Here is a 20,064-nt window from a genome sequence, read left to right on the forward strand (position 1 = left end):
TTTTCCTCCATTGGAACATGGAAAGTTCTAGTGGAAAATAAAACTGCAATTCATAACAAAACTCAATAATACCCTCAACTCACCAGGAATGCAATGTTTCTAGTTTGGATAAAGTGGTGCACACATTTTAGAAATACCTCTCTGCTTTGTTAGCTATGGTTTTATTAGATGGTACTATGCTGTATGATGTAACTGGGATGAGAAGGGAGACAGGCCTAAGAAATTATATTCAGATATTGTAGTTTGCCCTTATTAGGCAAGTTGTAACACATGCACAGTTTTGGTAATGTAGGAGGAACTTCCAGTGAAAAATTTAAAGTGCTAATGTCTGTCAATGCATGCTAATGGTCTAAAAATAGTACTGTTTGTGTTAAGAAAGATAAAAATTGAGGAATTTGGAAAGATGCATTATATATTGATTTACTTTCCTTCAAAAACTATTTTAACTCTTCATCTGCCAGTTTCCCCCTGACAGTTATCAATCTATTTAACCCTGTGGTGCTAGAAGTTGTGATTTCTTCATGTTTGCACAAACATATAATGTGGTGAAATCCAGACTCCCAGCACTGAAAGGGGTTGTGCGAAAGTGTGCTCACTATTGGAAGCTTCTCATTGTTTCAGACATTCCTTAAAGGAGCATTATCAACTTTTTCAGGTTCTCAAAAATACAAATTCCTTGTTAAATATAATTTTCCTGAGGAACTGCCCTTTTTTTTTTTTTTTTTTCCCCCCCCCCCCCCCCCCTGGATGGGGAAATGACTGTGTAGGGAAAATCTTGGCAACATTCTTTAGAGCTGCAGTGCTTCTGAGGAAGGATTGTTTGCACATAGCAGTGCCAGAGTTCAAGGAGTGTCTGGACAACACTTCCAGTCATGATTCAGCAGCAGGCAGCCCTGTGAGGAGCAGGGAGGAGGACTTGGGGATCCTTCTGGGTCCCTTCCAGCATGAAATGCTCTGTGCATCAGTATGTGTGTTCTGGCTGGGAACACATGCTCTCCAGGTTCTGCTTGGAGACTGTACTGACAGTGAAGATGAAAGAGAAAACTAAAAATACTTTATTGCATTTTTAAATTGGGAATAGAGGAAAAATGTTTTATTTTCAGTTTTCTTGCAGGTATTTCAAATAGTAAGAATTGAGTATTCTGAATACTGAAAAAAAAATTGGTAGTGCTCCTTTAAAAAAAGCAAAATTTAATGTGATGCATTTTAAATTGTTTTCATTTGTACATAAAATAATGTTGCTTTATTATGTGTTTGAGTACTAAAATTATTTTTAAAAAAATCAAAATAGAATAGAAGAACTACAACGAAGAAACTGAAATAAAAGTATCAATTTTTTATTATTTATTCAGGAGATTTCACCTAAACCACAAAGTCAGAAAAAAAATGAAGCTGATATTAGCAGTTCTGCCAACATTCAGAAACCTGCACTGTTATCCTCAACTTTGTCTTCAGGAAAGGCTCGCAGCAAGAAATGCAAACAAGAATCTGGAGATTCTTCTGGGTGTATAAAGCCCCCTAAATCACCACTTTCCCCAGAATTAATACAAGTCGAGGATTTGACGCTGGTCTCTCAGCTTCCTTCTTCTGTGATAAATAAAACTAGTGAGCACAGACATTTTAAAAAAAATACCGTAACTACTTCTAAGAGATATACAGAAATTTTCTTTGGTTGTAAATGGCTATTGCTTTTAAAAATGAACCTGCTTTAAATAAAATGTCCAAGTGGGAGAATTAGGGGTAGCTCACTATATGAAAAAGTCAAGTCACATAATAAGGCATTTGAATTACTCTATCAGAAATAATATATTTAAATAATATATTGATATTTATAGAGTCATGGCATTTAAGGGTTGGCTTTCCCTCTAGCTTAAATCTCCACACTAGCATTAACAGTGATACAGGAAAAATCAAACCTCCCTTCTGAAAAGGGCCTGATTCATTAAAAAGAAAAGACGTACACCTTGGTGTGGACCTTTCTTTCTCTGAGAAACTTCACCTTCAGCAGGCTGCTGTTCTGTACCTGTTGGCTGTGCCATTCGTCACCTTATGTGATATTTCCTCCAAACACAATGTGAAAGAGAAGATGGGTTCAAGATCTGTAGTGGAGAAATATTAAAAGTTGCGTTTCCTTGTCCCAGAAAAATCCCATGGGTGTTCAGCTTCTTAACGTGTAACTGATTTGCCAAGCACGAAAATACTGTTTATCAGAAGAATAGGGAAAGCTTTATGCTGCATACTTGAATATGCTGTTTTTTGCAAATATTAAGGTATTTCTATGATTTTGTTTTTTGAGATTACATTAGGTTTTTAGTGTTGCTTAGTGCCAGATTCTTTGCCTAAAGAATATTAAATGATGAGGCCAAAGGTTAACATAAATGCAGGTTTCAGTAAGTCAAAAGCTACTTTTTTTTTTTTTCACTTTAGTATAGTGATTGAGGATGGAAGACTCAGCCTGTATTATGTGTTCCCCATAACCTTGATTTTGTATTTTCACTTATGAGCTAAGTTTCTTTTTAATCTTTGCTCATAGATAACTTTAAATGAGTGGGAGAGGGAGGAGTGCAAATTCAGCCTTCTTTATTCAGGACACATTGGTAAAAATTGTATTTTGTCCCCACAAAATGTTAGCAGTCATCCATATTGTAATGCGCCTTCCATCCCCACCCCTAGAGCAATGGTAAGTAGCTTTCCTGAAGCATGCTTTTATTTTGGATTAAGTTGGACTTCCCTGTAGCAATATTTTTAAAAACATCTAATTTAAAACTTGGTTACTTAGTAGTTTAGATCTTGTTAGTGTTGTCCTTAATCTTTGGCTTCCAACTTTTTTCTGCCTCTAGTGGAAAGTTAGTTCGCTGTGTCTTAATTTTTAAATCTGTATATCTGACTCTAAAAACTGCGTACAAAAAGGAGAGAACAGTAATTTACAGTGTAATAGTAACTTAAATGTTTTTTTCTAAGGCAAAATTTCGTGGAACTGGGTAATATTGGAGTTAGGGGAATGTGTTTTTTTTGTTTTTAATGAATCAGGCCTATATTAACCTATATCAGTCCTCCTCCCCCATTTGTTTGGGTTTTTTTAAGTATAAAGTTCTTGAGCCTTCTTACTGTGCCATGCATTGGCAGTGTGTGTTTGAGTTTTTCAGTTGGGGTATTGATATCAGGTTATCAGAAGGTGGGATATAATTTCGATTATTTTTTAAGTTGTATGTTGACATTATCCATAACTTTTTAGATCTTTAACTGTGATCATTTGTTCTGTTTATTGTTAAATTCTATTGCCCCCATTCCATTGTAAGTAACCTGCTGCCTGGGTTTTATGGGGAGGGTTGCTTACTGTAAATACACTGCTTGCCTAAAACAACCACCTTTACCACTGTGGGGAAGTAGGTGCCCTATTATAATAAGCAAAAACCAGAATCATGTCTTGAGCATAAATCTTTCTTTGCTCCTGGTAGTCACAGTTCTGTAATTACTTTTATCAGTTTTGCTGTGGTTACCAGCTTTGCAAATAAGAGCTATTAAAAGCACTCCCCATCTTTAGATCTCAAATGCTGCGGTAAGATGATGGTGTATCTCTCTGCTTCATGAACATTGAAAGATCTCTTTTTAGGTCCATCACAGCCAGTGAATTCCCCTAGATCCTACAAACATAGCCAACGGAGAAGAAGATCACAGCGTTTAGCCACTTGCTCCTTGCCTGATGATTCTGTAGAAAAAGTTTCTTCTCCCTCTTCAGTTACTGATGGAAAAGTGTTCTCCATCAGTGGTCAAAACCAACAGTCATCAAAACTGGAGGGTAATGTATCTTAATCTAATAAAGAACTGCCCAAGTGAAATTGAATCATAAAAGTTAGACCTTTCATGGTTTTCAACTAATGGGATATTTTGAACTGCTGTAGCTAAAGCTGTTTGCTGTTCCTATGTTATGTAACACTGCAATCCAGACTGTTGATTGTTGGACCATGTGTTTTTTTTAATATGAAATTTTTTCTTTTATGTAGTACCTGATGTTGCTCATGTGTCACTTGAGAAGCGTGGACCATGTCTCCCTCTTGATTTAAGCCGTAGTTCGGAAGTTACAGCACCATTATCTGCAGAATCCACTTTGCATAATGAATATTCCAGTAAAGACAAGGAAGATATTCAGATGATTACATATCTTTCTTCCAAAGCAGTAATTGATGGAAGAGTAGCTACAGCAGCGTCAGGTAAAGAGATTCAGTATAAAACCAGAGAGATTTATAGTTGTAGGGTTAAAATGTATATGTATTCAATCCCACAGAAAGAGGAGATACTTTTTATTTTCTTTTCTGCACACTCAAATTCCTGCCTCTCTTCTGGACTCCACTCATCTGCATATTCTTTGTCTTCACTGGCTTAGAGCTGCTTTGGCACTTCTAACATGCTTTAAGGAGAATCTGAAAGTGTGGAATGTAGTAAGCAGTATTTCAAAAATATTTTTGCTATTGCTAAAAGTTGTAAAAATAATTAACGAAGTGAAGTTTTTACTAACATACTAATTTGTGGCTTCAGCTTTAAAACAAGGGTGTTCTCAAAGACAGTCAGCATTCCTCTGCTTTGAGTCCCTTTGCGGTGAAAATTCTGTCCTTTGCTTGCCACAAAATGTTACTTAAAAATATTTCTGAAAAATCCCCAAGAACTTTTAGATAGACTTGGTCACCCTCAGCACAAAGCCCAGTGCTGCAGCTCTAGGCTGCCTCTCCCTTTGCAACAGTTTACTGACTACCATGGTTTATGTGAAACACTTGTATAGATGTAACTTAGAGATTTAGAGAAGGGTTTACACAGTGGTTTGCAGACCCTAAAAGTGGGATGTTTTCATCCAGTATATGCTAGGTGTTCATAAAATTTTTTATAAGACTCATATGTGGGTATCATACCATTTTTAACTGGCTTCCAAGAAAGAACTATTTTAAAGCCTTTTTTTGTTTTGTTTTGTTTAATGAGAAAATTGTTCATAAAAGTAAGAAGAGGGGAAAAAAATATCAAATTATTATAATATGCTCGGAAAGTTTTTGATAAATGTGATTGATGGTAAGGGAGGACAGCATGACCTTAAAAGATAGAGTTACTACAGTTAAACTGTATCTTGCTCTATTAATCTGTGAAGCTCTTAAACTAATTTGTCCAAATAAGTGCTGTGGGTATCTCTAGTGAGCCACCACTTAAGCTTTTTAAAACATTAAAATATTATTTAATTACTTGAGTGAAACCATGTGACAGTCTTCATTTGCCCTTGATACATGGCATAGCGCAGAATTACAGATTCCTGGGAAAATTACTTCTATAAAAGTCTTTTTTGTGTCATGTCTTTTGCCACTAAGAGAAGTGCTTTTGGGAGTTTTGTATTTGCCCACTCATTGAACAAGATCGTAAAAGAAATCAACAGCTTCCAACAGCCATCTGTTTCCTGTTTGGTAAAACTCATTTCACTTACTAGAAATTTAATTTCTGGCTTTTCTGATATATCTTCTGGCTCATTTTGTGTATAGCTTGTAATGCTGGAAGTTGCCTGCTCCTGTCATAGGCCTGGCTCAGGCCTGGCATCAGAGTGATCTGGTTCTAAACCCAGCACTCAAGAGTGCACTTTGGACATGTTTGTTGAGCTGGGTCTTGACCAAAAGTGAAGCAATAAAATAATAAGTTTCATTTAGAGCCAGCTTTATATAATGACTCAGAATTATGTGACATGTCCACATAGTTTGTGTCAAGGAAAAATTCCATGATAAAATTGTCTGTTGTTACTGCTTGAGTCCATAGTGGGAAGCCATAGGTGCTTGTAACCTCTACCAGAGGATAGAGTTTATACTGTATATGAATCTTAATGAGCCTTTTTTCATATCTATGTAATTTTAAGAGTTATAAGCTCTAAAGGAACTGATTTGCCAGCTACATTTTTTGTCTTCTGGGTTTTTGCCTTCTAGGCTCATCTGTTTTGTTCCTAATTTTCATGTATTACAGTTTTCCATCATGTAATAAATGGAACTGTGTCTTGAACTTTCATACTGACCTTTTGTCCAAATGTTAGAAATCTTCAGTAGGTTGCAGCCTGTAGCCCAACGGCTTCTTGAGTATCACCTTTGTGGCCTGAAAGACTAAACCAAGCAGTTTGATATCTTTAATTCACAGATTTCATTGCAGGTTTTGGAGCTATCTGCCTCTGTCAGTGGTATCACTAGGATTCTATAAGTAAAATCCGTATGTGTTCTGGGTTCACCCCACTCTTTTGACTCTGGTGGAACATGTTTATCCTCATAATCTTAAAAGAAAAATATAAATTTAAAGTTCAGATTTGAAACCTCTGGAATTAGTCTACACAACTGAATAAATTTGTTGTGCTCTGCTTTAGAAGGCATAGTTTTGCCTTTGAAATAGCACAGGTTCTCAAGTCACATTCCTGAAGCACACATAATTACACCAAATTCTTGCATGCTTCAGGAAAATAAATAGGGTCCACTCTATATATCAGTACTTTCTTCACAATAATTTCTAAACAGTAATTTCTAAACAATAGCAAGCAAATATATGCAGGAGAGGTACCCAAAGCTTTCCTTTCTCATTCCTATCAATTCTTGAAGTAATTGCGGAAAGTTAATTTGCATTATGCAGAAATATCTACCTAAGTGCAGTTTAATACTGCATTGTTTAAATGTATGCTTTGTGACCCTGTCCATTGCAAATTGAGAACTTGGTGTAAAATCCACACTCTTCTATAGCTGTGTTTTCTTGATCTGAAAGAACTGTTATAAATCTGCATCTGTTTATGGCATTTCTGCTGCTAAGATTTTATTAACACGGTCTGGACATATTTGGAGTTCTAGATTTTGACATCACTACAGATTCTGTTAAGTGCACTTAAGTGAGACCTGCTGTTTTTGTAATTATTGAAGTAGATAACTGTGAATGGTTTCAGAGATACCTCACAATGGTATTTAGCCTGAACAGCCTGGTCCGATCCCTGACCCTTCTGTAACAGAGCTGAGCTGGTTTAAGCCCAGAGATGCAATTTGTGATGTTGCACATTGTGACTTCTGATGGAGGCTATCAGTTAAGTAAATTGAAAAAAATAATTTGGTGTTGTTAAAAATTATGCATTTTTAGTGACTTTATTCACAAGGTGCTTTCAGAGGAGAGCGACTAGGTGTGCTGAAGTGAAGATGCATAAATGGCAACTCATAGTATTAGCACATAGATTTCAAAAACATTGCTCAAAATTAACACCTTAACATTTTGTAGAGGCAAAACAAAAGCTCTGTGATAATTCATTCAATCCAAAGGCTCCATGGAAGTGCTGTGTACTTTGGTAGACACCTGTACACTACCCATTATTGGACAGAGGTACTGCTTTACTAAACTATTGCGAGGTCCTACTTGTGATCACCTGTTACTGCACACACATAACTAAGAATCTTTACTTTCATTTGCCAAATTGCTTAAAATGCAGATAACTGACATTTGATCACTTTAGCATTTCAAATATTTTAAATCCACAGTCAATGTGAATACTCGAAGAGTGCAGTAGTTTTGCCATTCTGAATATATGAAGTTCAGGTCTTTCTGTAGTTGTGCTTCTCTTTAAATTTGTGATCTTTTCTCTAGGCTTCTGTAACCCTGCACCATTTATGTTACTGTAACTGTTATATATTGAGCAAACACAATTTCAGGAAGCAATCTGGGTTTTGAAGTTTAAGTAAAAGGAAAATATTGTTACACTTTCTAATCTAACAATATAATATTTGTAATGCTGATACAACAATATTATCACTAGCTGTTATTTTCTATTCTAACACCAACAGATGATTTTGCTGATAGGGTAACATTAGATTAACTGTATAGGAGAAATTTGCATTTAAGACTAAAAGAAAAAAAAAACATTGCATACTTTTATATAATTTCCTTGGTAACAGTTTACTGTAGCAGGAACAAGAAACAGCTGATGTACAAAATTTTTGGAAAATGAGATTGGTCGCTTTTTAAAAACTCTTGCCAGTGTTTCTGGTTTACCTTTCTTTTAAAAGGGATGAACTATTGTTCATCTTGTTACTTTCTCATGTTACTTTGGGGCTGTTTGTTTTACCTCTACCATCTATTAACAGCCAGATTTACTCCCTAATTTGAATGCCTGCCATTCAAATCTCTGCCCTGAAGTTCACAGTTTGGGCTGGTCATGAGGCAAGCAAGAACCCTTTTATTGGCTTATTCTTCCTAAAAGCATAATTTTGGGCAGGGTTCAGTGTTAATCTGTGATACACAATTGAAAGTCTGTTTAGATATAAAATTGATCTTATGCACTGGGAATTTAAAGCACTAAATTAAACATGACCAGCATGATTGATATTTCTATTGCAATATGATTTAAGTTGTTTATTAATGCAGATAATGATATTTATGAGATTATTTTAAACATGGAAAGCCATGAAATAGAATATCAGTCAATAAAATAAGTTGCTTCAGATTGCTACAATTCATTTGATCTTGATGAATTGCAGTAAGCAGTACCACTGCAAGCCCAGTTGTGCTGTTGTACTTCTGGCATAACATCCTGTCCTGTGCCTGTACTTGCATGAGGGGGCTTGAGTAGCTTCTTTCTGCCATAACAGGAGAAGTAGCACTGAAAGCATGTTATAAACTGGACTGGGAATGCTGTGGTTTGCATTTCTTTTTAATCTGAAATTAGTCTTCTAGTGATAAAATTGATCTTGGAATGGTGACAAAATCAGTAGTTTACCAAGTCTAATGTCTGGTCGTCTTTGTGCCGAGTGTTAACTGCAGACCTCCCACGCTCACTGTGTGGGAAGTGGCTGGCTAGACTCTTCAACAGGAATAAAATTGCAATTAAAAGGAGCAGTTAAAAAAAAAAAGGTAGTATTTCCATAAAGGAACTAATATTTCCTGGTTGTATTTGTTATTTGCCCTTCTGACTGACCACCTTGTCTAATTTTGTGATTATGTGTAAGGCATAGTGAAAAGCAGCTGAAAAGCAGACTTTGCAAGCTTTGACACTTTATGTAGGATTTGAGAATTTAAGATTCTTTATCTAAAATTATTTTCAATGAAGAAAAGTAAAAGCCAAGAATAACATTGCAATGTATACAGGCATAATAGCAGTTTCTATTTTCAAGTTACTATAGAAAGGCAGTTTGGGGACTTCTGACAGCAAGAGGGGTATTTGCTTGACTGGAGAGATTTCTGCCCAATATAAGTGTTCCTTCAAGCAGTTACTAATCACTTTGTCAGATGTGCTTGTGTTGAAAATTAATGAGATACTGAAATTTGTTGTGTTGTGGATGTTGTTATTAAATCATATTTGGATGTCAGGTCAGGATTTCTTCTCAATAATAAAGTTTAAATACTAATTCATCTAATGTTGAGACTGAATTTCTGTTGAGATTTGGAGTGTTCTCACATCTTTTCATCAAAAATGGCAGTGATCTAAATGAATTACGTGCATTTGGGTGATCCTTTTGTGCTCTTCTTAGAAATGAGACAAGACGTTGATAGCATGATGATGTGGGAAAGTGTCACTTTTTTCTTTTACTAATGTGCTAAAATATACTTATTGCTCTACAGATGGCAGAGCAGTTCAGTCCTGTAACAGAGACAAATGGTAATTAGGAAACCTAAGAAAGGAATAATTTGGATAATGTTTTGTGCCAATGAGAAGTATTCCAGCAAGCTAAATGCATCTGAAATACAGACATAGGCAAGAGCCTGAATCAGTGTGAAAAGGATGATGGTCTTAGGTGAGGTGGTTGATTTGAGGCAGTGGAAAGACTCAGGTAGCCCCAGGTGTGGCTGTGCAGCTTGTGCTGTGTGGCAGGAACCAGCACACAGAGCTGAGCAGCTGCTGCTGCCTGGGTTGCACAGTGCAGAGCTGTCCTGCAGCTGGGGACACCTGGTGTTAAAAGTGCTGTGTTGTGTGAGAGGTGATGGACCACTTTCTGTTCTTGCTGGTCCTTCAGCTTTCCAACTAGTGGCATTTTAGTTGTGTTCCCAGGGAGGCCCAGCAGTGGGAGTAGGTGTTGTGTGAGCTGAGTTCTATTCCAGTAGAATTGGGTTGGTCTGTCCTTGTTGGGAAGGCTTGATGGCTTCTTTCCCCCAGAATCTTTTTATGACTGATGAATTTACCAAATTATCTTAATGCAACTTATTTAATGCATTCCAGATCAGCTCCATATTCAAGTGTCTTTCAGGACTTTAAAAAAAAAAAATTTTAACATGCTTATGCTTTTTTTGGGCTCTTCTGTTGAGAGACACCAAAGGTAACTGGTGCCTCCAAATTTTTACAGCTGACACAGAAAAACCTGAGCCCTTTGTGATTTCACATAGCTGCATTTTTGTACAATATGTCCTTGGCATGGTCGTAAAATGGACCAAGGGTCTGATGAAAATTAGGCTTTCCTAATTACAATTTGATCAATCTTGAAGCTCTAACAATATTGATGGGCACAGTAATAGAGAGTTTTGAGTTACTTTAATAATGTTCTTTATAAATAACTTTTATTCTAGTTTGGTTATTTAAAATTATTATAAATATTATTATAAATATTAGCAGTGAAAATTGTAATTTCAGTTTCGTTTTGTTTACAGTTCGTTACTTCCTAATAAAGGGCTAAAATAACAATTAAATATTTCACTGGAAAAACTTTTCTAAATAGTGCAAGATAAGAATTGTCAGTATATGATGCCGAATTCTGACAAGTCACGGTACTTTTACATGTTATTTAAATGTGGATTAATGAAAGAAAGTGAATTATTTAAATATTATTAAAATATATGAAAATATATGAAAAACTCAATAAGCAGAAATGTTTTATACATAGGACTAGAAATATTTTACCAGAGCTTAATTTCTCTGTTAACGTAATGGAGCATTAACTTAAATGATACTGACAGTGTCAGCACCTTTAACTGTTACTCTTGTAGTGGGTTCCTATTACAGTGAAAAAAAAAAAAATGAAACAAGTCTTAAAAGTGTCAGCAAAAGTACACTTTAACCAGTACAGGTAGTTTAAAAGTGAGTGCAAATTCCAAAATACAGGAAGAAACCTTCTGTGGCATGTATTGTCTTGTATGTAAGACTAAGATCTAGGCATTCATGTGCAGTAATGATGACCAATATTAACATTTCAGTGATCTGACCTAGCCCTGGCTGGCTGCAATCCTTATGGAATGCCGAGTAAATCCATCTTCTTGTTTTCAGCACCCTCGTCCCATGTACATGCCTTGCATCTGGAAATGCCTTTAACCAATAGTCTCAAGTTACCCAAAGGGAATAGTAAAAAAAAGAGGTCTTCCACATCAGTGAGCTCTGAAGGGACAGAGATACAGTGCTCTGTGCCCGTAAAGGAGAAATGTTTTGAGAGTCTGAAGGAGAAAATATTAAAGAACGTGATTGAGGAGGACAAGCATTCAGAAGTTGGTAAAATACAATACTTTTTGTTTCCAGTGCTTTAGACAATAAAAATAATTGTAAAAGGACATTAAAAATAATTCTTTTGTTTGTATGTTTCTTAATATTGTGTGCCATTAGGATTTTTTACAGTCTAATGACTTTTACAAGAAATTAGGTCATCAGCCAGACATTGGCCTTATGTGATACATTCTTCAATTTGCAGGTGCAGCTAGAATGGAAAGAAAAGGAAAACTGGAAGAGAAAAGTTCTTCAGCATATGGTATGTAGAGAGCAATATTATTTTTATGAAAAAAAGAAAAATTCTGTAACACTTCCTGTTTACTTCCTGTTTCTGGAGAGCAAATATAAAAGCATAAAGTAATTCCTGGGCCCAGCTGCAGTTTTTGTTTGTTAAGGTTCTAAAAAGAGTTTTTATGCATATGACAGGTTTGTAACAGAAGAGTAATTTGTAAGATAATATGAAAGTGCCCATAGCAATGAGTTTGAAGGATCCTAAAGTACCTATACAAGGCCCACTGCCTCCAATTTTTCATTTGATTGGGGTTTTTCTTAGTAGAATGAGTAATACTTGCTACTTCATTGTGCTGTCAGATTTGAGATGGGAGGAGCAAACAAGGGTTACTAGCAAAACATTTGGCAATTCATGAAATAAAATACAGTTTAAAAGGACTCTGTTTTTATCCTTTGTTCAAAATAGAATAAATTGTTAGAGACTGGCAAGAATTCAGAAGTGATTCTACCTTGTTTTTCCAGGAGGTAAAAGCTTTGTCTCTGTGTTCCCCAAGAAGATAAGACTGCTCAAATTTGTGTGCAGGAAACAATCCTGGCTTTGAGGCATATTTTTTATAGCAACTTAATCCCCTTGTTATTTGTCTCACTGCTGATAACTTAAGAAATTATTGTGGAGTGAAAATGTGGGATGTATTTTGTCTGGGGAGAATTAACAGGATAAATAGAATTTTTCAGAGTCAAAGTGCTTGTCCTTGTGTATATACCAACAGTGGTTAAAAGTGAACTGCAGCATAAAAAATGTATCAAATTCGAGTTTTCTGTGAGGATGCCGCTGTATAGTGCAGAGTGCTGACAGCAGCACTCTGATACTGAAATTTCCTCCAAATGTCTTTCTGTAGGCCTAATAAGTGTTTTTAGGACAATGTAACCTTTATAATTGGGAATTTTGCCCTTGTGAAAGCTTTTTCTCTTGCCCAAATGTTTTTGTTATAAACTGTAAGTAAAATAGAAGTTATAAGCTATTTATGTGATGTTACATATTTTGTGTACTTTGCTGTATTTTTTCTGCCTTGGTATCTTAATTGGGAATACTTAAATGATAAAATATTATTTGTCAAATGAGATTGCTTTGAACTATTATATCAGCAATTAATAAGAGGTGTGTCCAAGACATCAAGTAAATTAACTGAATCATTTTGATCTGACTAGACAACTAGAGCACTTGATTTTGAATGCCTTGTTTAGGTTAAGCTGCTTTAAATTGTTTAATTTTTATTTCAGGTAAAAAGAAAGAAAAAGAAAGGGAGAAAAAGGAGAAGAAGGAAAAAGATCATAAACCAAAACAGAAAAAGAAGAAGAAAAAAAAGAAGAAATCAAAACAGCATGGTAAGTTCAATTTATATTTTTTTGAAGTAAGTAAAACATCCAGTATATTTCTAACATCAGATAATAAAACTTGTTTCTAAACAATATGAATGTAAAATTTCAGAAATGTCCAAGAGTAAGTTTTAGCCTTAAATATGAAAAGGACACTTGGGACTTCTTTTCTTCTTGCATTTATAGCCTGTCTCTCTCTCTCTATGTGATAGACACACATATCTCACAGATCTTCTTCCTTCTTCAGAAAGATATGCTTGTTGTTTTCATCTCTTTAAATTCTTCATTTGAAGCTTTGTATACATATTTTACCTATTTTTCTGGGAACATCCAAAGACAATTTCCTTTGGGCTCCCTGTGCTCCTCTGCAGGGGTGCAGACAAGCTTTTATCACTTGAACTGGCAGGGTCATCTGTGGTTGCTTCTAGGTAGCAATGCTGGTAGTGCTGCAAGCATACTTAAGGCAAGAGAGTCACCAGCAGCATCTCTAGGGATAGCAGATGGTGCAGGATGAATTGTGGAAAAAAGAAGGCTGCATAATATTCTAGGAAAAATTACCCCTCTGTACATTCAGAGATGGTGGAGTTGCAGTTGGTGATGCTTATCTACCAAACTTGACTATGTTTCTTACTGGAAATTTTTAAATAAAATGTTACAAAGAGTCTTTGCCATTTCTTATTTACAGTGTCATCATCCTGATACCTTGGCATTGATAGTCTTTGCTTGTCAACATAATGCTGCAGTAAAATCTACATAATTTTTTTTTTTGCATTTGTTATAAATTTTACTTTTGTAAGAGCAACTTCATTTTTTGTACCTTTTCAGATTACTCGGATTATGAAGACAGTTCTGTTGAATTCCTGGACAGGTGCTCCTCTCCCTTAACGCGGTCCTCAGGCAGCTCTCTGACGTTGCGCAGTATGTTCTCAGAGAAGAACACATCATACCAGTATCCAAGAGCTATCCTGTCTGTTGACCTTAGTGGAGAAAGTAGGTTGAATGAACAGCAAATTTCAGTTTGTAGGTTTAATTTGTTAAGAAAGAGAATTTTAAAGGCAATCATTTGGTTTATGTTTGGGATTGTAGCTATAAATATGGTGACTGATTTATCCATCATCTATTTAAAACAAAGTTCTTACACTCCTCAAGCTGTTCTACAATGTACTTGCTTTGGTTAAGTGTTGCTACTCTGCATCTGAGGAGAGCATGTTAAAGGCATTTGCAGAATTCATCTTGAAATCATATATCAGCAGTGTGCCTGAGAACAATTGTTTTTGCTAATGCAGATTAAGATTTTACCTGTTGAAGCTCCCTGTATTTCTTTCAATTATCGTGTCTCTCCACACACAGTTTCACATGTATTTATTTCTATTAGACCTTTCAGATGTGGAGTTCTTGGATGATTCTTCCACAGAGAGTTTGTTACTTAGTGGTGATGAATACAATCAGGATTTTGATTCAACCAACTTTGAAGAGTCTCAGGATGAAGATGATGCTCTCAATGAAATTGTTAGATGCATTTGTGAACTTGATGAAGAAAATGGCTTTATGATTCAGGTAAAGAAGTCTGGTGTGTGGAGTTATATTTTCCATGTGAATGTTTTGCTTGTGAGGTGCCCTTTTGATGTGTCACAGGCTGGAATTATGTAGAGAGCTGTACATAAGTGAACAAGAACAAAATATTTCTTTGCTCTGCACTTGGTTTGGCTCTGTTCAGTGGATGCAGAGCTGTTTCTCTAGGATGGCGTTTCTCTAGCAATTTGCTACATAGGACAAATTGCTGGGTAACCTTTCTCTACATAGCCAGCTGATAAATTTGGAATAAAGTATCCTCTGCTGCACACAAACCATTGCTTCTGTTCCCCAGACCATCCTGATTTTACAAGCCCTCCTGGCTTGACCCTTGTGCTTTGCAGTGCCACTTGTAGAAACCTCTCTGCTCACTGTAAATGTCCCTCCTCTGTGTGCAGGGTGTCTCCTGTGCAGACACTAAATACTGTCAGTACTGTGACGTGTGTTTCATCTTTAGAATAGCACATCTCATGCTGGGTATCACTACCAGGTTTTAGAAACTGCTGAGAATTTGCATCTGAACTTGGTCTAGATAAAAGGGAAGAAAAGTATACCATGTCTGCACAGCATTCAGGTGTTGATGGATTGCAACTCCTGCTGCTTATTACTTGGTACTCCAATGAGGAGAACATTTCCCATCCATGAGTAATTTAATTTTTTTTCTCAAGCAATTTATAATGCAGTGATTAAATCAGATGCAAAAAGCAGTAAGGAAGAACTCAGTTGTCAACAACTTTAAAAAGGTCATGAAACTCATGTGTTTTTTACACCCATTCAAAATCAGGTTTGTATTCAACTACGACTATGGTACAGTTCCAGTTGATAGTATGGAGCTCTTTAGTCAAGATTTTAAGGAAACAAGTAGGGCTGTCATTTGTTAGTGGACTTACTGTTCTGGAACTGACAGAGCCCTGGAAATGAAGGGCACTCAGGCTGTCTTGGGGAGCATGCAAAAAGGCTGTGCTGTGTTGGAGGAACTGAGCAGTTCAGCTGTGGTAACAATGTGGAAAAATGGACTGGTGTAACAATCTTTGGAGACAGGAGGGGACATGGTAGCTGTAATGACAGGAGGAAAGTTGACTTCGGTGTTTTGAATAGGTTGGTACTCAAAGGCAGTCAAAGCAAAGAGGAGAGATTTTCAGCAGTGAGCCAGCAGATATTTAAAACACTGGCAAGCACAGAGTTGAGAAAGGGAAGTATCTTTATAAAGAAGGCAGTTTCCTGCCTGTTTTTGAAGTCCAATGGCAGCCTGATTTTTCCTCTTCATGCTTGTCTCACTGAGAGCAACCAGTTTGCTGTTTCTAGGCTCTCATGTCTTACCACTTCTAGTTTGCTCTCCTATTCTCTTGTTTCTCCTCTTTCATTTTCTCTTAATTTTCTTTTTCTTTTAGATTTTCCATTGGTGCGATATTAAAAGCACATCTTTCTAGCGCACTGGAGAGATGCTTTGTAAATATAAATAATTAAACTGAAGAGTTTTCTACTTTTCACTGTTATGCTGTAATGTATTACATTATCTTTCTACTTTACTATAATATTATACTCCTGTCTTATGTTTCACTACTAAATATGTAGGTGCTAAAATACTGAATGTTGTAATAAAATACTATTTAATACTACATCTTCAGTTCCTTTTTTTTTCTCCAGTCTGGAGTTTGTGGTTGAGGTAACTTTCAGATCTAAAGCTCTTTTTTTAGCTTGATATCTTTGTCTACCCAAACACAAATTGCCCAACTAAAATAATCTTGCTCAAACCAGCTATTTAAATTAAAGTGCTGTTCTCTGCATTTTGATGGTACAAGAAGTAGCTTCTGGGTTTTTGCATCTACTTGTCTCAGTTTTAGTTTTTGCTTTTGTTGTTTTTTTTTTTTCTGACGTCAGTGTGAAGAATGCTTGTGTTGGCAGCACAGTGTATGCATGGGACTGTTGGAGGACAGCATTCCAGAGCAGTACATCTGTTACATCTGCAGAGATCCACCAGGTATGGATAAACCACCTTTATCTACAGCCCTGCTTGGGATTTTTGAGCAAAGATGTTATGAATTTGATTAAATTGTTCAAGCTTTGTCTGTTTTGTGTTATATGTAATGCTTCTTTGGGGCAAGTGATTCTAAGTTTGGCTCTGAGCAGAAACTTACTTTTATGTTAGTAACATCATGGTCAGCTATGCTAAATCTTATCCATGAACTCAGTTACCATTGTTTTACTTGTTGAAACTTAATTCCCCCCAAACCTTAGCACTTTTTTGTGTCAGTGTAGTCTGGAAACCTTTCTAAAGAAATAATTTTTGTTCAGGGATCTGTTTTGCCAATACTTGGAATCACATTTGTTCATTTAAATATTTTCTTAGAGGAAAAGGACTCAGTACCACAGTACACTCAAACATGCTGTGAATGGCATTTCATAGTAATTGTAGTTTTATAATGTTTACATTTGTCCAGAACTGTGTTAAAGTGTGGAACTGAATATTTAAAATACAGAAATATCTAGCACATCTTATAGTAAACAATAGTGCACAAACAGCATATGTTGAACTTCAGATAGTTAGGTGAAATTCATAAGAACTAGGAAACTATTTACTTTTAAACTGAATACATTTGATTAGGAAGATGTCGATTTAAAAATTATTCTGTGATAAACCCATTTTTCTTAACAGTTATTTGGAGAAAAACGAAAGAATTTGGAAGTAAGTTTTTTGTATTTTCTTCTGACAATTGATACAAATGCACATACCTGTCCTCTGCTGAAATATGCAGCACCCCAGCTGTTTCAAAAGGGCAATGGGACTATAACCTCAAATTTACTGTCATTCTAAATTTAAGAAGTGAAATATGAAAATTGTTTGCAGAGATTTTATTAGCTATTTTTGAGATGAAATATTAGGAAAGTAGAGCTGGTTCCGTATGTCCCAGTGTGAATCAAAACTGGTGGTAGAGAGTCTTGTCTGATAGTTCTGTGTGGTGTCTCTTTGAGCAGCCCAGCTTTTTCTTACTAAACGCAACTAATTTGTCTTGTGCTCTTTCCCTGCACTGTATTAGGTACTTCGTTTTCCCCTGCTATGCAGAGTCTGTATCCCTATTTTTTATCTTCTCTCCCTTCCTAACCATTACTTCTTTTCTTTCTATGTCAGGAGAAAAAAGTCATTCTCAATGTCAGTATTTTAAAGTGTATTGGGATTATGGGCAAAAAGGAGATAGACAGGGTATTCTCCTGAAAGGTATGAAGGGCTTCCATCATCCCGTTCTTTGTTCTGTCTATGATGATAGTATGATTTGAAATCGAGTGCAAGATATTGTCAGTCCGTCTGGATGCCTTGTTGTAAACAATAACATTGCAATAATTAGCATTATGCATTTCTAGTTTTGGGTGGGCATTTTGGTTTTGTTTTATTTTGTTGGTTTTTTTTTTTTTTTTTTATTTGTTTGGGGTTTTTAGTAGTTATTTGGCTACTGTAGAAGCCGTAGCTAAATACTCATTCATGCTGGTTGGGTTAAGACACAGCAGGGGAGATCTGAGGCCCACATACATCAATACCCTCCCTACACGTCTGGTGAGAGGCACCTCAAAGGGGAGTATAAGAGCTCTGCTGTCAGTTAACTTTGAAATACCTGCTTTTCCTGAAGCCTTTTCTTGGCTTCTAATAAATAGATACTGACTTCAGTATTGAAGCAAAACATTTGCCTTTTAGGAACAAACTGGGTGTTTTGGATATGTCCATATAAAATACACTCTAATATTTCTCTTGGTAACTTAGGCTTTCTTTTTTTTAAAAAAAAAAAAATGTAAGTTGAACTACTTAGATAAATACAATGCCAATGTAAACTTTTTTTTTGTTGATTTTTATTTTGATAACAGCATAGATCTTAATATCATATAGTTTGATTGCAAAGATGATTAGATTTTAATTTCAAATTCCATTTAGAGGGGTCTTGAGGTTTCAGGCTGATTTTCTTTCTCATAAGTTTTGACTTTCTTCTTAATCTGCAAAAACTAAATTCTTTCATATTAATAGCAAAATCTTGAGTCATCCTTTCATGGATGTTAGGAGATATTTAGGCAAGTACAGCACATAATTATAGCATTCTAGTTGTAAACATAATTCTGCAGTGGCTTTAGATGGCCCTCAATTTCTTTATTGCTTACCCCAGGACAGAGGTGGAGTGCCAAATATCTCTATGACAAAGACTGGCTAAACAATGGACACATGTGTGGATTATCATTTTTGAAAGAAAACTACTCTCATCTTAATGCCAAAAAGATCGTGTCAACACATCACCTACTGGCAGATGTATATGGGGTAACTGAAATACTGCATGGACTGCAGCTGAAGATTGGGATACTGAAGTAGGTATCACTCCAGGGTTTATTTTCCAGCTCTATATATTCAGGTAGCAAAAATTGCCATTATTCTATTTGCATATTCTCTCACACTGAAGTTCGTTCTTGTATAATAATTTAAATAATTCAAGTGCAAAATGTGCAATACCCTCAGCTTCAGCAGGAGGTAGGTGTTCAGCACCCAAGCAGATCTGGTCTATTGGGATTATTGGTGATTTTTTTTGGTGAATTTTGTGTTAAAGGGACATTCTAGATTTATCTTAAATTGATGAATGACCTAGGAATACTTCTTCTTTGATAATGGTGCTTATCAGTAGCTAATATCTAGGAGAGCTGGGTGCTTAATAGTTCAGTGCTATAAGTGCACTAAGTTCTCTATAACTTGCTTTTTTCCTCCCCTTCATTGCAGAAATAAGCATCACCCAGACCTTCATCTCTGGGCTTGTTCAGGGATGAGAAAAGAACAAGAACAAAGAACTGTTGGGGTAGAGAAAAAGTTAGTGACTTTGCAGGATGCTGTTAACCCAGCTGAAAGGACGTGTCATAGTCAAAACCATAAAGAGCCACCCAGTATACCCCAGAAGATGGAAGAAACGTACATCACAAGTGAGCACAGTTACCAAAAACCACAGAGTTTTAGTCATGACTACAAAGCAGTCACTGACCCTATGAGCTCAGATGATGAAGACACAAGTAGCTTTGAGGAAGACCAGGAATATCACACAGAGAATAAAAACTGTTTACAATATTTTTTTAAAGATGGTGGCATGAATGAGCAGGTAAGTATCATTCTTCACCTGGGAAATTTTATTTGGAAAAGTAGGTTCAGTCTGATAAAACAGAAGTACATACAGGTATTTAAAAATGTTTATTGCTGTAAGTTAACATATTTATCAAATAAGTCAGCAGAAATCACTAGAAGCAAACTTGGATCACTGAAATTGTTCCAGCGGAAGTATGTTCATTTCAGCTGGTGTATGAAATACAAGGTATGGTTTAAGGTATTGCCTATGCTAAAATTTTATTCTCAGTCTAATGTTTTGAGAAAAAGGAAACCCTATGCTTAAAATGCAAGGTCTTGGAACAGAACTTACATGGTTTTTACA

General features: G+C 35.9%; 1 protein-coding gene across 6 annotated transcripts in view; it reads left to right on the plus strand.

The window, feature by feature from the left end:
- Positions 1–20,064, plus strand: part of PHF20L1 (PHD finger protein 20 like 1) — a 54,082-nt gene that overhangs the window by 24,033 nt on the left and 9,985 nt on the right. For 4 of the 6 annotated variants that reach the window (XM_053958566.1, XM_053958574.1, XM_053958558.1 and 1 more), the window contains 11 exons: positions 1,353–1,605; positions 3,614–3,799; positions 4,005–4,211; positions 11,228–11,446; positions 11,643–11,699; positions 12,953–13,057; positions 13,874–14,038; positions 14,424–14,605; positions 16,502–16,601; positions 18,769–18,964; positions 19,368–19,737. In XM_053958566.1, the coding sequence (XP_053814541.1) occupies positions 1,353–1,605; positions 3,614–3,799; positions 4,005–4,211; positions 11,228–11,446; positions 11,643–11,699; positions 12,953–13,057; positions 13,874–14,038; positions 14,424–14,605; positions 16,502–16,601; positions 18,769–18,964; positions 19,368–19,737 (2,040 nt within the window). The remainder of the gene's footprint in view (positions 1–1,352; positions 1,606–3,613; positions 3,800–4,004; positions 4,212–11,227; positions 11,447–11,642; positions 11,700–12,952; positions 13,058–13,873; positions 14,039–14,423; positions 14,606–16,501; positions 16,602–18,768; positions 18,965–19,367; positions 19,738–20,064) is intronic. The other 2 variants (XM_053958589.1, XM_053958595.1) reach the window with 1 other exon arrangement.

The sequence above is a fragment of the Vidua chalybeata genome, chromosome 1 (assembly GCF_026979565.1).
Source record: "Vidua chalybeata isolate OUT-0048 chromosome 1, bVidCha1 merged haplotype, whole genome shotgun sequence".
Classification (NCBI taxonomy): Eukaryota; Metazoa; Chordata; class Aves; order Passeriformes; family Viduidae; genus Vidua; species Vidua chalybeata.